The sequence below is a fragment of the Pleurodeles waltl genome, chromosome 2_2, assembly GCF_031143425.1.
Source record: "Pleurodeles waltl isolate 20211129_DDA chromosome 2_2, aPleWal1.hap1.20221129, whole genome shotgun sequence".
Taxonomy (NCBI): domain Eukaryota; kingdom Metazoa; phylum Chordata; class Amphibia; order Caudata; family Salamandridae; genus Pleurodeles; species Pleurodeles waltl.
The window spans coordinates 462,885,142-462,902,176 of NC_090439.1; the positions used below are offsets into that span (position 1 = coordinate 462,885,142).

The 17,035-nt window shown below is 44.9% G+C and overlaps 1 protein-coding gene across 3 annotated transcripts in view; it reads left to right on the forward strand.

Annotated features, from left to right (window-relative positions):
* Nucleotides 1-17,035, forward strand: part of SPIRE1 (spire type actin nucleation factor 1) — a 430,877-nt gene that overhangs the window by 246,846 nt on the left and 166,996 nt on the right. For all 3 annotated transcript variants that reach the window (XM_069219936.1, XM_069219937.1, XM_069219938.1), the window contains exon 4: nucleotides 1,015-1,140. In XM_069219936.1, the coding sequence (XP_069076037.1) occupies nucleotides 1,015-1,140 (126 nt within the window). The remainder of the gene's footprint in view (nucleotides 1-1,014; nucleotides 1,141-17,035) is intronic.

The following is a 17,035-nucleotide window of genomic DNA, read 5'->3' on the forward strand; positions in this document are numbered from 1 at the left end:
CATGGGAAGTGACCTGTTTGTGATTGATGGCTGCTGGACCCTACCCTGGAAGTGTGCAGTCCGACATCCCAGGAGCTCAATCCACTGTAGGTTCACCAAGAGTCGGAATGGTACGGCCGCCACTTCACTTTAGATCATTAGGCAATGCCCTGCAAAACCCACCCACGGATCTCGTTACATTATACTTTATTACCATAACCCATACTCTAGGGGCATGCCTGCAAGCCCTCAAAAGCGGCAAGGCGGTGCTACCACAAGGAAGCTCTCTATGGTTGCCCTCAATTCAGAGGGCAACTTGGATTTACAAATGATGACAAAAAAGACTGGGTATTTTATTTCACTAACTTTAAACGCATTAACACATTGAGGAAAATCCACACTACGCAGCACTTTATTTTTGGCAAAAATGTAAGCTTAAATATGCTACACACATTCTTTAACAAGCGTTCTTCATTTAACTCAAAAACATTGTTTATTTGATAAAAGTGGTGTCACAAGGGATGCATTTTATATTCGAAAAATACAGCCAGATGAACGATTGTTTCAGTTCTTAAAAAAAAAAAAAAAAAAGCGGTGGCCTTACTTCATCATCAACAGGGGTCACACAATTGTAGCTGATTGGGAAAAACAGTACTGTTGATGTGATGGCAATTAATAATGATATTAACTTTGGTTTATATAATGCTTCATACCACACTGTTGCCATTTTTAAGCATTGTAAATAGCAGGTGTCATTATGGCCCAATTTAATGATGCTTTATTGCCAATCTTCCAATGGAAGTCTGCGTTGACGTTTCCAGGATGTGAACCCACGACCTTCAGATAATAGCAGATGCCACCTTGAGCCTTTAAATCACTGAACTACAAATCGTGTCTATTCAGTGTGAGAGTGTTGAGTTAATGGCTGTTCTGATGTAATCTTATCAGTGCAACAGCCCAACAAAAAAATGTCGACTATTTAGCATGCAGGAAAGAAGCTACCGATTGGTTCCTAACGCTTTTCTTCTTCCATAGCTGTGCGCATCCCATCTTACAACGCCAGCGGAGGCCCCACACCACTACCAGGCAGTGTGCCGAGCACTCTTCGCAGAAACCATGGAGCTGCACATGTTCCTGTCCAGGATCCATAGTGCCAAACAGGTATGTAGTGGGAATGCAAAATGCTTGCTTTCTGTACTAGGACATTTTGTCTATAATGTGCTTTAGAGCTGTATGCTACAGAGCGTGCCTTTGGGTCTTTGTCACGTAGGCGCTAAAAGCATCATTTACATATTGGTGCAAATGTTTTGACATTTGGCAAATTGATTTGATGTATCGGTGGTTAGAGTGTATATAAAATCATCCACTTTCATCAAAATAGATGTCACAACACTCATAATGTTAATGTTTTTTTTAATTTATGCTACAAAATCAAGATCATAGAGACACTTGCAACTCACTACCTAAGTGTTCAGCTTTGTTAACAGTCTTCCTCTTACTTCACGAGCAACTTTGCAGGGGATAAAAGGAGTCAACGTGTTTTGTCCTCAGGACTTTTTGAAGGCCTAATATAGTTACAAAATCCTTCATCAGTTGGACTGTTGCATTTTAATATCGGTTAATAGCATTCACCGTCACCAACAACATTCCACTCAAGTTAACTGTAATACACCAAAATAGAAAAAGTCTCCAAAAATCCAGCATCCAAAGAAAACGGGAAGATGACCTGCATATTTGAGAAGTGCTCAATAGAAACAGACCAGTGTGTGTGTTCAGCCCATAGCTCTAAATTCTGAGCTTAACGCACTGTGAGCCAACATTTGATGTTGGGGTGCGTGGATTTGCACAGAGTATCATTTTGAGTATTGTAAACTGCAGACACATTTAATATTTACATTGTTGCTTTTGCCTTTCTGAATTATTTAAGGCATTATTTGGGCTGTTGTTTTTTCTTTTTGAAGTGTAATTGTTCTGCATTTCTACCTGTATGTAAGTTCAAAGTAGTCTGCGCATGTGATCAATACTGTGTGGTTCTCTCTATTAAGTGGTACAGCTTAACTATGCCACAAATTGAGTGACACCACCGGAGGTCGATCATATAATACAGTCCAGGACTACGGTGGGCAGCCTGTTGGCTGATACAAAATAGATTTTAACTATCTTTGAGTATTGATGAGGTGTTGCTATACTATGCTATTAACTTTAGGAATAAAGCCTTTATGGTGTAATCTTGCATTATTGTAAAAAAAAAAAAATGTTGTTTCACATTTAGAAAATGTATGCACAGCTACACTTAGATCTGACTGTTCTGGCAGCGAGTGAAACATTTGCAAAGAAAATGGGCTTAGAACCGATTTAATAATCTTATTTTATTTAGTTCCGAAAATGGGAGGGAGCTCAGAATGGCTTGTTCTTGAACAAATAGTGCCAAGGCAATACTTACTTAAAAGAATATCAAATACTGAAGTCCACAAAGCTTACCACAGTTTAACAACTGTTCAGAATTGTCAAAAACATCAAGGTTGAGTTTCTTTAATTCACATTTTTCTACATAAGTATGAACCAAAGCTGCAATTTTATAAAAATGGTTCTCCAGATCAAACTCTCAACAGCCCATAAAAGCTGGGCCAGAAGCATTATCATGACTACAGCCTTTTAAAGTGATCATTCGGTCATCAGAAACTCATACATTTTCAAGAAAGTCAGCCCACCAAGTGAATAGTTTTTAGGTGAATCACTGTGCATCTCGGACCCACCCAACTTAGCACTACATAATTGGAATCTCCCACAGATCTCTGAAAACGGATATGAATGACACCGAATAGCCAACCAACTCACCAAATTCAGAATTCTCTGAAATCATTTGATGCCCCTCACTTCTCCCAGTACTACACAACTAACCAGTTGAATGCGGTGAACAATCGGGACATGGGCACCCTTAAACTTACAGGACTGTGTGTGAGGCTTTATTCCTGTTCTAGACCGTCACATCCTGCTCACTAAGGATCTGATTACGACCTTGGCGGATTGGATACTCTTGTCAAAAACGTGACGGATATCCCATCTGCCAAGGTCATAAATAGGCCCATAGTGTATATTGTATTGGGTATCCTCAGAGAATCCCTTTCACTTTTAGGCAATGTAGTGTGCATCCACTTGCTCCAATGTTTTGGAGTGGTTCCTACGGAGTGGTTCCCTTTTGGATTAAGCTTCCACATTCTAGACACACGCAGACACACACACACACTGATGTGATGTCCTCACTGAAATAAACTGTGCTTTAGCAGACCCCGGTGCTAGCAGACCCAGACATTACAAATGAGATTGTTATTGCCCTGAGGCTTTCCAAAATCACACACTTCCTATGGCAGCGGCACAACATATTCCTTATCAGAGCCTGCTCAGCCACAGAATCTGAAATTTATCATTTTGAACCACTCTGCTTTAGAACTCAGTGAACTACACAGTGACACAACCTCTTTCCTTTATTTAAAAGGAAAGTAAGGGTTCACTGTGCTAATTATTAACCTTATTGGCAATCATGTAAAATGTATCATATGCAGATTTTGTGTTATGTTGCTTTGGTATTTATATAGTTTTCCATATTCCTTGCAAGACCTAAAGCTCTGTCTGCATTGTCAAGTAATTAGTTACTCCACTTGTATCCCTTATGTAGCACTTCCTATCGCTGACTAGGTCCCACATATCTCCGATTTGCGTGGTGATCAGAGAGCCCTTCGTGTGTGTAGTGGAAAAGATGGTGGTTGTTAGAAATGGGATTTCTGGTTGACAGGGGTATGCTCCTTGAACAAACAGGAACCACAGTCCTAGGCAGGGTAAGTCACAAACTCACCCTTCATTAACCTGTGCTTACCCTATTGGAACATGGCACAGAGCAGGCAGGCTTCAATTAAAAGACAATGTGTAAAGCATTTGTGCAGCACTTCAAATAGTAAAACAGTAAAAACACCACACACAAAGATATGACCCCTGGTTGAAAAATAGAACCTAATTTAGTACATAAAACAAGACCAAAATGACAAAAATCCAATAAGTGGAACTTGAGTTATGAATTTTTAAAGACTAAACTGTAGAAAAGCCCGTAAATGCTAAAAGTGCTGGACTGGGAAAAAGCCAAAAGTTCAGGTTGACTACGATGGAGCGCATGCTGGCTACAGGGACCCCTATGGGCTCAGTGACCCTAAGTACCTTAAATCCGAATGCGGGAGCATTGATGTGGTTCTGAACCATGCCATTAAGGAGATGCAAAGATTTTCCCACTCAGTCAAGGAGATGCATCGAAGTTCCCCATGCAGTGACTAAGATGTGTCAAAGGTGAAATGCAATGGAGTTCAGGTGCGGGTGAAATTGAGGCGACGCACTGATTCTGATGAGCACAGTGGCTGCGATGTGGAGTTTGTCGTCGAGGCTCTCTTCAGTGGAGACGCAAGGACCTTGCACTGAGCTCCTTGCTTCCATCCTGTCAGAATGACCCATGAAGGGCCATCAAGTCACACCTAAGCTCCCATTGTGTGTGAGTGTCTAGAGGGAATACAGAAAGCCCAGCTGCCACTCACCCCAGACAAGTGGTCAAAGACAGACTGCAGGCACATAGGGCTAAGACCAGGAAAATGGCAACTTTCTAAAAGTGCCATTTTCAAAATTGTAACAATAAATCCGACTTTACTGTTAAAGATGATTGATCATTACAATTCCATAGGTACTAAACATGACCGATTTACCTCCTCTCAAACAGGAATGAAAGCTTACTAACTGTAATAAGGAATTCCCAATGTTCTCATATGTGAAGGGAAAGCTAGTGAAAAACGAATTGGGGAGTTTTTCAATACCAGGACATGTAAAGGCACATGTCCTACCTTTTAATTACATAGCTCCCTTCCCTATGGACTACCTCAGGGCCTACATTAGGAGTGATTTATATAAAATAAAAGGAGAGTGTATGGCTTGGTAAGGGCTTTTAAATGCCAAATCGACATGGCAGTGTGACACTGCATTCAGGCTGCAATGGCAGACCTCACACATGTTTAAAGGGTGACTTAAGTGGATGGCGCAATCAGTTCTGTAGGCCCACAGGTAGCATTTCATTTACAGACCTTGGGACGTGTAGTGCACTTTATTAGAGACTTAAAAGTAAAATAAATATGCTAATTAGATATGTACCAATCAAACCATGTTTAGGGGAGTGAGTGCAAGCACTAGTTAGCAGTGGTAAAGCGCTCAGAGTCATAAGGCCAACAAACAAATTCAGCAGAGTTGGACGCAAGCAGGCAAAATGTTTGAGGGAAGACCACCTTAATGCTGACTGGTCTGACAGTGGTTGTAACTTGGCCTGTATAGGAATTACTGGGTGCAGAGAGTGAGGTTTAAAGGCAGGGTAGTAGTGTTTCAACTCCCCATTGTCCTGAGGTTATTTTAGCATTTTTACATGGGCACATTATTTAGTTCTGGTCCTGAGGCCTGTGCCCCTTAACCCACTTACATTTCACTTTCATTCCTTTTATTATTTTAGCGACGCTTCATTTTAGTGGAGATGTTTTTAATTCCCTTTATCAGTTGTCCTTCATTACAGACACTGTTATTCATTTCTTTGCACAACATTTCTCATCTTGTGCTGAACCCAAGACTGCCCTTGATGATTAAGGGGTATTGCTAAGCCAAAGGGACCGCTGTCTACCTTACATGGAAAATATGTATTTTTATGTCAGAGCAAGTTCTTAGAATAACAGATATATTATTATAAAACATCACACTGCCCACAACATCTTAAAGGGGCCGTTCCTATCCAGTTTGCCATTCTGTAATGCACGCCGTTGCAGTTTCTGCCAAAACCTTTCTAATGTTTCACTCTTGTGATTACTGCTGTCATAACATTGTATTTGATTATCCTTATAATTGTCATTCATGCCCTCCTGCATAGAACGCGTTTGCTTCATTAAAAGTTCTTGAACCAAAATCCTACTTCTGTTCTGTCCTTACATGTGTGAGACTCGCATGTCTGTGGAAGAAATGGATGGGATTGCTCCACCATGACTCCCGTGAGGGGTCTGAATGTCATGCTATAGGCTGCCACAAATCACTTCTACCCTCTGGTACTAGTGAGGGCTGCTAGCTAGCCAGAAGGAGTTAGGCTGACGGCTAACATGGTGTGTGGGATTAGACTCAGTCCCCATGCTCGGTGATGCTGCTTCCCTAAATCCAACAGTCTTGTTACTAAAGTGAGAGCCTATGACAATATATTTCAGAAAATATATTGAGTTTAAAAAAAAATAATATTGGAATATTCTAAAGCTTCAGTGACATCTATGTCTGGTTTCAAAAACAATAAACACACTACATATTGTGCATGAAATCGTGGATTTAACATTTAAATACTGCTGTGAGTTTTTTGTTAATGTGATGATCCACAGGCCTTTCAAATAGAGGCAAGGTCTGGTACTTTGAATCAGTATTTTAGTATAAAATGTGTCATCACAAAAACATTCTGCATAGCTTTCCCCTCACTCTGGAACATCCTCTGGTGCTGAACAAAACAAACTGAAGCAAATCAGATGCATAGACCTGAAATCATTTCTGCAAATACATGGGATATCTCTGGGATTTATACACATTAAAGAAACTGGAAAAAAAAGAGCAACTTTACCATTTCCTGCATTTGGAGGCATTGCAGTTGCAGATATTCAAGCACCTGCTTGTGTCCTGTGATTACTAGGTACACGGTATGATTACTTGTCAAATTATACCTTATTCTAACTGCACATGGTGCATTTAGCACAAGGCCTCGGATAAGAAACCCATTTGCCGTGATAGAGATCTGTATTTACCAATTAAGTACAAAAGTGCCTTCAAATAGGACATTCCCTCTCCCTGGTCTGTCTGCGAACCCCAGTTTAGTGTGGTGATCCATGCGTAGAAAGTTCCTATTCTTATGTTGCTGCCATTGGTGGTGTTTTTTTTTTTTTTAATTGGTGGTTTGCAAAGGCTTATGCTGCGGAACCACTACTTGTTGATTATCGCAGCACCACAGTACACAGTCCTTTGTACATCACACTGTAATTACTGAGTTACCACCTCTCTACACCTGCCTTGCAATTGCAGTCAAATCTGGGCTGTGCTTGTGTTGTAGCCATAGCCAGGAGCTGCCGCAGACTGAGAAGTGCCTGCTGGAACACGCTAAGTTTGGAACTGTAGATTGGGGTTGTGTAGTTCGGGAGGTTTGAGGTCTCAAAGTGGTGTGGATGTTATAGCTGTGAGACTTGTGCTTATATTTTCTGTTATATTTGTTTACTCCGTGTTCTTGGTATGTGTAGCAGTTTGTTAGCCATTGTATCCTGACATCTGTTTGTAGTAGAATGCAGATCATTGGAAATGGAGGTCCTGTATGTCACAGTTAGGGCAGTCTGTCGAGGCTCAGGGTCCCTAGAGAGCTTCCAGCTTTGTCTCCTTATAATAATCTGCTTTAACCCTAACTTCACTCCTCGTCTTCAATGTAACTGTGCATTGTTACCTGCTTGGTATTTTTAAAGAAACTAATAGAGGACTCGCAAACTATTAACAAGTAACACAATTAACGTTATATTAACATCCCAAGAAACCTACACAGGGTGTGGAATTCATTAAAATATCTACTTGTCCATGGGACACGTTGCTTCTTAAATCTACTTGGCCTGTAAAAAATCTACTTGTCCCTTTGATGCCATGTAGTGCGGCAACACGTTATAGCAGCAATCTCATTATATAAGTGCTCTGACCAGGACTACTATTGTAGGGCTTGAATACTTGCAATTTCAATACCTACAATAGCAATTTCCTTATTTTGCCACTTTTCCACAGATGTATGTACTGCGGCTGGAGGAAGCAGTAAGCCATAGTTCTAGGGCTCGAATGCCTTTGAGTCTGCAAACCTACTAACTTGCATATTTTGAGGATTTTCACCAGCGCTTCTTTAATCTTTTCCCATAATGAGAAAGGTTGGAAATTTCCTGCTGACAATGGCAGAAGTAGAAGTTCTTCTAGGGTTGGGGAAAAAAGTGGCTGGAGGGAAAGTGAACATGTAAGCGCTCAACAGATTTTCACATGAGCACAGCTACACATGCATTTTTGCTTGTGCTAAAATACAGTTCACAAATATTTTCTAGGAGTACGATTTCCTGGTCTACTTCTCAAGTTCTTGTGAATTCATGAAAGCCACTAATTCAAAAACATATACCATTGGTGCACTTTTGTGACTTCCTTTAAGAATTGGGCCCCTAATTAAGTCTGGCATTAACAAAGACATTTTGTTTTTATAACACTTCTGTTTCTCTCTCTATCTGTTGGCTGGCTGTACTGTGAGTGATCACATTCTGCTGTTCCACAAGGAGCATATTTGCACACAAAGTAGTTTTGTTCAGTGCCAGGAACTACCGTGGCAAGCAGTGGCGTAGTGAAACCGAGGGGGGGGCCCTCTACAGAGAACATGGAGGCCCCCTTTTAAAGATTCACTCAGGGCAGGTGCTGTGCTTTGCTGATAGAGCCCCCCTGGAGGGGGCTGCGGGGCCTTTGTTAGGCCACTGGTGTCAGTGTGTGCTTTTTGAGACCAAAAACGTGTTTTTTTTCTTTTTGCCAGTGTTTGCTATAAGGGTGAGGGGCTGACAGCTCCCATATCAATAAAGAGTTACAAAAGCCATGTCAAAACAACACACACATTGACGAAACCAAAAGACTCCAAAAAAAAAAAAAATAGTTGGATCGATTGGCTTTGCCAGTGCTTTATTTTCATGCTTCCCACAATCTTGTTGAAAAGGGGTACAGTGATTTTCCATTAGGAATATTTTTGTTAAATACTAGCATGCATCAACACATTTTACTAAATGACTCTTCAAAGAAATAGCACCTAAAATGTTGTAGTAGTGAAATTTTTTGTTTCCTGAACATTTTATTTTGAAAGCAAAGAATCACTCTTGCTTACAGGCTTCTGCAAACATTTGCATCTAATCAGAGAGCATTCTGGGAGCATTATACTTCCCCCTCATATTGTTAAACTTTTCAAACGTGTGTACACTTTTTTTTTACTGGAACCACTGTCAGTAGTGCAGTGTGACCTTAAAACATTTATTTACAGCGCTCACCCTAATAATGAAGGCTTTTCACTAATGAACCATAAATGCAAGAACAGCATTAACATATTTACACATATTACCTCAACTGCAGACAGATCCCTGTAAACTGGCAGCCAAAGGGTTTGTGCTGCAGGGGGTTGAGCCTCCTTGTCCCAAGGACAAAATAATCATGAAAACTTGTTTTGACCCCCAAAAATATGTCCCGGGCGTTGGGCGATAGGAATTCTACATCCCTGCTCTACCTGTAGTAATCAACTCTAATGGGAATTGCTCTTCCTGCAAGTCCTGGGTTAGCGTAATCTTCTAGTTCGCTATTTATGACCAGGGAACCTCTTCTTCATAAATCAGGCGATTAATGAAATAAGCATTAGCAAAGCCAAAAGGTCTTGCCTTTGAGACCTATTGGCCTAGTTAATGATGTTTAGCAATTCAGTACAGTATCACCAATGCCACGCAGCATGACTAAAGGCAATAAACCCCAAAAAAAAGATGCTATGGCATGGTGGTCACGTGATATTTTTTTTTTTAGATGCGCAAGCCTAAAAAATGTGAGCAATTTTTTTTAATTGAAGCATCGTTGGGGGCAAGTATCATGGAAGGCCTTGGAGTGGGAAACAACATGGTAGGGGGGAATCAGAAGCAACATGTGAGAGAGAATGAGGGCAGGGGTGGGAGAATCAACTGGAAGGACGTCGTTGGTGGGGCAAACAACGCAGGGGTGGAAGCAACATGACAGGGGCGGAGATGTTGAGGACAAGCAACGTGCAATAGAAAGCAACATGGAGCACAGGGGGGAGCAAACCATGTCAGAGAAACGTGGAGTTGGCAGGATAGAAGCTCACGCATGAGAAAGCAAGTCGGGAAGGACACATACAGTGCTGAGGGCATCACGGAGGTGGATGGTGAAGCACTCATTAAGAGAGCGCAACACAGCAAGCGGAGGGGGATCATGAGAACTAAACCAGGAGGATATCTGGAAAACGCATGCATTCTTGTCGAGTGGTTAAGTCAAAGAAATAAGTAGGTACCTAAAATTGAGCTGTGGAACGCCACTAGTTAAGGAACAATGATCCGGGGAGGGCAGATACAAGATGGGCAATGCAAACCTTCAAGTAGGAAGCAAGCGAGAGTAATAGGAAAGGCACGCAATGGGCGGATTCCAAGTCCCTGTGTGTTCTTGGTAAGCTCACAATATGTCTTGCATCAGAGTGCAGGCTCAACCTAAACAGAGTAAATCTGTGATTTGTACACTTAGGCCCACAGGACTTTTATCTTCACAAAAGTCTCAAATATCATAGTTGTAAATTGTATCAGAAGATACATTTGTGACCTCTCAAAGTTTCATAATATACTTTTTTCCACAAAGAGAAACATCTTCCACTGAACTCGCAGGTGATATTGTGGGTGTTTTGGGGTGCACTTTTATACTGTAACCAGATGCTTCTGACAGTTTTTTGTTTTGTTTTGAGTAACTGTACTTGCACATATGACATATTGGCTGGGATATGCCATAGTAAATAAATTGGGCTACCCCTAAAATTGTTACCATTTGGCCCACTGCTATCTCTGTGAAATGTCCATTTGTATACCCCTTTTCTCCACTGTTCCTTTAAATTATGGAAGCAAGACGTCTTTTAAACTAGCACATCTTACAGTGGTGCAAGAGGAATTTAGTCCGAGAATTCCATGACTCATTTTTCAGATTGCAAATTGAACATTTTTACGCGCTGTATGTGATATCTGTGTCTGAACAAGTATTCTAAATCGACCCCCGAGCTGTCGCTGTGATACAGCTTGTTTTGCACGAGATAGTTTGCCTCTGTGACAGTGGTCACAGGTGTACGTTAAATAACTTAATTGCCTTTTTTAATTAGCCTTTCAAGACACCACCCTCTTTTGTAATCTGTTTTAGAGAGAATTAGTGTTGCTTATTTAGAGCTCAAATTCAACATTTTGGACTTCGTGACACCTGTAGTCCGCACAAGTCTCATTAATCGGCCGCGCTGTGCGGCTGAACTAGTCTTTGCTTGACATACATTTTGCCTCTCTCATAGTTGGTCAACGTGTATGGCACCTTCTACTCGCCGTAAAGCGCTTCGGTGCCTGACAGGGGTAGTAAGCACTATATAAATGCAATTACGTTACAGTCCAATGAGAGCAGGAATTTAGCGGCAGCTAACTACTTTGGCAACATAAAAGGACGCTGCTGTGGTCCTTGAGGGAGGGCACCATGGAACCCACCTCCTTTGTGAATCGATGGCATGGCCATTTCTATGTCATACAAGTTTGACAACAATCACCCGAGTCCCATGCTTACTCAGAACAGTCATGCACCCCGACTTGGGTCCTGTATGTAGGTGATAACAACGGATACATTCATTCCGGCCAATGCACGTTTTCCCGTGTTGTATATTATTTTTCAAGGGGAGAATAGGTAGAATATTCAGCCGCAGGCCACTGCCCTCTCTAATCTGCAGGCCGAAATGGCTGGCAAATCCCACAGCAGCACAGATGTTCAGTTGCATTTCTTGAGACCCTGCCAGATTAATTCCGTGCCTGTTCCGCGAGATGACCTCGATTTTCTGTGCGTCCACCATCCCAGCATCGCTTCAGTTTACCCATTAGGGTTTTTCATAAAGGCCCATGGGCATCAGTGGGTAATAAGTGTGATAGTTTAAAATAAACAATTATTTTAGTCGATTGAGGGAGAGAGAATCCGACGATTGCGAGATGTAGCATTGAGCAGATTTCTGAGTAGTTAATTAGTTTGCACCACTTACTGGCCATTCGGAGGGATTTTGCGTGTTGTGACTTTGTCTGTCAGGTCATACTAGACCTGGAATAGCATGTTGTAGGTGAAATAGAAGGCAGCCTGTAATTACATTCTTTCTAGTCAAAGACACTTTAAAAGAAACATCTTTATTATCTTCATTATATCAAGACACATAGGAGCCTTCTCACTAAGATAAATTTAGTTGTAAACATAAATTTACAGCCAAATTTACCTCACTTACACCTGCTGCGAATTCAGGCGTAAACTCATTTATGGGTGCCTAGATTTCCATCACGAATGTGAAAAATTCTGCATCTGTAAAGCCCTGTTAAGGAATGGTATTCTGCGCATTGTCGGCATTCAAAGACATGGTTAGCGTTGGAAGTTTGTGAACACCCATAATATCAACAAGGCCCACAAATGGCCACATGTGGGAATACCCATGAGTACCTCTGTGGGCTTTCACAAACTCTTCACATTTCCCTTTCCAGCATGGATAGAGTTGTATTTTTTCTTCAGACAACGACTGGTGTAAATCACTTTCCAGTGTGTGAAGGGTAATGGATCACCCCTAAATTTAGTGTGGGTGTAGGACTGGGGGTTTCTCTACAAAGCGTGTCCTACACTCCTGCTGTGCAGGACGTTTCTGCTGGGGACTCCCAAGTCTCAGGACCAACTGCGCCAGGAGGTGCCAATGCAAGGCATAGGGGGAGGAGGCTGACATACCGCCCTTGAGAGCTACAAAGCATGTCTTGCACTCCTGCTGCACAGGGTGTGTCCTGACAGAGCCCGGGCCAAGGGCAGCCCCATCCTGCGCCTGTCGGCGACCATAGGAGGCCATGTTTGACTACCCCTTTGGCTCTTGGCTTTTCGGACATGGTGAGTCTCTGACTTTGGTGTGTGGCACACTGTGGTGGTCATTATGAACATGGCGGGAAAGACCGCACCGCTGGTGGTTGCGGTAACTACTGCCAACAGGCTGGCAGTCCGGACCGCCAAATAATGAAGCACATGTTTAACAGCCAGCGTGAAAACCACTAACCGCCAGCATAGGAGTGCCGACATCGACGGAAGAGGCCGCCCACAGGCCGATGGAAAGGCCCCACCTGACCAACAAATAATGAAGCACAAGACCAATGTCAGTTCCGGGGTGGGAACCACTGACAAGCAAAGCCTGGTGGAAACGAACCAAATAAAAGGAAACACTCACCGAAGGCACACACAACCCGCCGAAGCAGACTTGGAGAGAGAATTGGAAATCATGCCAGTGCTGCTCCTTTCCATATACCTCCATGACCGTGACCGATGACGACGATAAGTACCACAACCTACTAAACAAGGGAAGAAGGGGCACAGTTACCCACCCACGTACCCCACCCAACCTGCAACACACCCCTCACACCATCACAAGCCATACACACCAGAACAAGAGGTACTTACCCGAACAAGGCTAATACTACCAGCCCAAAGTACACACATGTGCACATCACACCCCCACAATGAAACGATTAACTATGTCTCTAGATTGAGCCAATAGCAACACTGGGCACTCAAACTTTAATAAATAATGAAAATTGTTATGTCCAAATTAGGCTGAAGGGCCCAAATGGCCCGAACATGACTCCCACATGTGCACATGGTACTCCACCATAAAGGGACATCAGTGGGGCAGCCAGGCACCTCAGGGAACAGGGGCAGGGGGTGGCGGGGTGGGGACTTATATCTGGGAGGGGGGGCTTGGGCTTACATTTGGGAGGTGGAGGGGGCTTGGGTTTGCTCTTGGAAGGTGGGGGAGCGGGCTTGGAACGGGGGTTGCAGATGGACCTGGGCCAACATGGGGCTTCTTGCTCACTGGGAAAGGGGCACAGGAATGGAAAGGGCGGACTGGGGAGGATTTTAACGTGGAAGGAGTGGACAGGGAAGGAGATAGGCACGTTTAGGGACAAGACTAGGTGGGCCAGTGGGTTCAAACAGGTCAACATGGGACAGGAAAATATTTTTAGGGGCAGTTTGGGTGGACACGGAGGAAGGTGTGGAAGTGAAGGTAGTGGGAGTGCTTGTAACTGGTGTAGGTGTGCTGGACGTGGATGCAGGTACCTGTACAGTATGCTGAGGTGTGGTGGATGTGTGTTGGGTGGGTGTCTGGGAACATTTGAGTGTTTTGGGAGGAGGGGGTAGACACAGTGGGACAGGACAGGCTGGCTGCCACTGTACAAGGATGTTGTCTGGGAATCTGCAGGTCTGGTGAGTGTGCTGCATGTGTCAGTCAATGTCGTTGTGGTGAGTGCAGGTGTGATGTTTGGGGTGCATGACTGGATGTCAGATGTTGTGGTGACTGCAAGAATGGGGCCTGCAGCAGTGACTGAGGGTGGAGTGCTTGTGGGTGTGCATGTTGAGGTGACAGACAGGGAGGCAGGAGAGGTGAACACTCTGGGGGAAGTGGATGTTGTCGTGTGTGCTTTGGTATGTTGGCTGTGTGTATGCCTGTGGTGGGAAGTGTGGTGCTTGTGTTTCTGTGTGTGCTTCTTGTGTGTTGAGGTGTGTGCATGGCTGTCTGAACGTGTGCTTGGGATGGGTGAAGGGAGTGGGGTGCTGGAAGGGGCAGAGGTGGTTGGAGGGGGCCGGAAAGACCAGGGACACTGGCTGCTGTCAAAGAGGAGGCCAGAGCCTGAAAAGATCTCTGTAGGCCAGACATGGCACAGTGAATGCCTTCCAGGTATGCACCGCATTGCTGCATCTGGTATGCTGGCCCCTGAATGGCATTCACGATGGTTGTCTGCCCTACAGAGATGGACCGCAGGAGGTAAGTAGCCTCCTCTGTGAGGGCAGCAGGGCTGACTGGGGCAGGGGATGAGGTGCCTGGGGCGAAGGAGACGCCCACCCTTCTGGGTGAGTGGGTACAGGCAACTGGGTGGGGAGCAACTGGGAGGGTGGTGATGGTAAGGGGTGGCGGAAAATAACACAAAATGGGTGGGCCCACTAGGGTCTGCCACCACCAGGGAGCTCCCATCGGAGGAGGTATCCGAGTCACTACCTCCAGTAGTAGTAGCATCCCCCATGCTACCCCCGTCGCCCTCCAACCCACTGGTCCCATTGGCGTCGATAGAATGTGCCTCCTTGGAACCGTGGGCCGCTGCATACTCCCTCGCCAGATGATGCTGATGTACACAAACAACACAAGAGTACAGGGGTGGGGAGAGAAAACATGAGAGATATATGTAAATACTTGAATGGATGTACAAACTTGGTGCACACACACCCCCACCCAGCTTACACACCTACACACAGCACCTACAACTATAGTCATGCCTATGCCATTGACTAATGGCCACAACCCTAGCATACAACTCTTCTCCCACATGACACAAGGACCTGATGAACTGCAGACCTGCCCCTAATCATCTCAGTGCCCATAGGGGCAGGACTGCTGGCAGACACCTGTCAGAGTACCTGGCACTAGACAGCAAACATACTATAGCACCCTCAGACATCCATCAAAGAGGCATGAAATGGTGTTGGTGCTCACCCCCTTGTGGCTGCTGTGCAGCCTTCAAGCGCCCATCTAAATCTGGATATGTCACCGCCAGAATGCGGCACATTAGGGGGGTCAGGGCACGATGAGCACCCCTTCCTCGTTGGGAGGATTTCCCTAGCTGGCCCAGCGCTGCAGGTCCTCCTACCGTTTCCTGCAGTGGGTGCTCCACCGGTTGTAGACCCCTAGGGTCCACACCTCCCTGGCGATGGCCAGCCAGAGTGCCCTCTTCTGATGGGCGCTGACCTGTATGGGACACACAAAAATGAAAAACAGAGTTCAGGATATGGCCATGTGATACCGCAGACTATACGTCCCCTATGGGACGGACACTTCATAAGATCATTTCACCACTTCACTCACGGTACTTGCCACACAATCTACATCTGTGCAGGTAAATACTGACCACACATGCATACAGGCAACTGCCACCATCACACACATCCATGCATGTCATCTGCCTACTCACCTGCACCTCTGGTCGCCCATATAACTTGGCATACAGGGGTAAGGCCTCGTCCACCAGCTCCTCCATGGTGAAGGCCGGGCCCTTTCCCCTGTGACACATGCCACTTGAGTAACCAGAGTCAGGACACAGCAGCACACTCAGTGGAATACTTCCATGCACGTGATCCGGAAGTCAAGTGAACTTGGGATGAAGACATGGTGTACACTCCGCGGCGGTGTGCACCGTCCCTTCTGGCGGCGATTATGACAGGCCCAGGTTCCCCATTGACAACCATGTTGACCAATGAATGGGTGCACGACGGTGAGCACCGCCTTACGCCATAACAACCGCCGCCAGCGGAATGAGGTCACTTCCACTACTACATATCTGGATGGCAGGAGGCTGCCATTTGCTAGCACGATGCTGATATTTCCTTGTCATGGACCCCATTCAGGCCCTATGGACCCCAGCCCTTAGTCGCATGCCCACATGAGTATTTGTTCCCCCACAACAGTCCAGACGTATCACTTCATACATGTCCCTACAATTGTACATCATACATCGCTTGCGTGTGTAACCTACATATTGTACAGCAGTTATTCATACACATGTGTTCTCTACTCCCCCTAGGTACAGACCCATGTGGCGAGGGAGGGCCCCATCTGTGTACAGACCTCTTGTTGATTTGGAGACCATGGCGGAACGTCACATCATTGTCAACTACAGACTCAACCGTACAACAATCACGAAGTGTCAGAGTCACTTCTTAGTGGGGGCCTTGGCAGGTGTTCCAGTGCCATATCTGGGTCTGAGGGACCTTTTGAGGGTCTGGTGCTGGACTGCACGAGTAGGGGTGCTGGTCTCCTGTGTGTCCTTTGCCTGTGCCACCAGTCCAGTTTCTACTGCTGATGTCGATGGCTGGTCTGGGTCCTGGGCAGTGGTAGGGGCTTACTGGTTTGTCGGGGTCTCAGCGCTGCGTTAGTTAGTGGTGCTGCAGCATCCCTGCTATAGTGGCCATGGTGGCATTCAGTTGTTTCCACTGCTCCATAGTCTCTTGATGTTGGGCTATCTGCAGCCTTTGACTCTGTTCCAGGGTGGCCAGGATCTGGCCCATCCTCTCTGGTGTAGGGTGGTATGCTCCGAGGACATCAGAGATCACCTCCTGGGCTGCAGCATCCATCCTT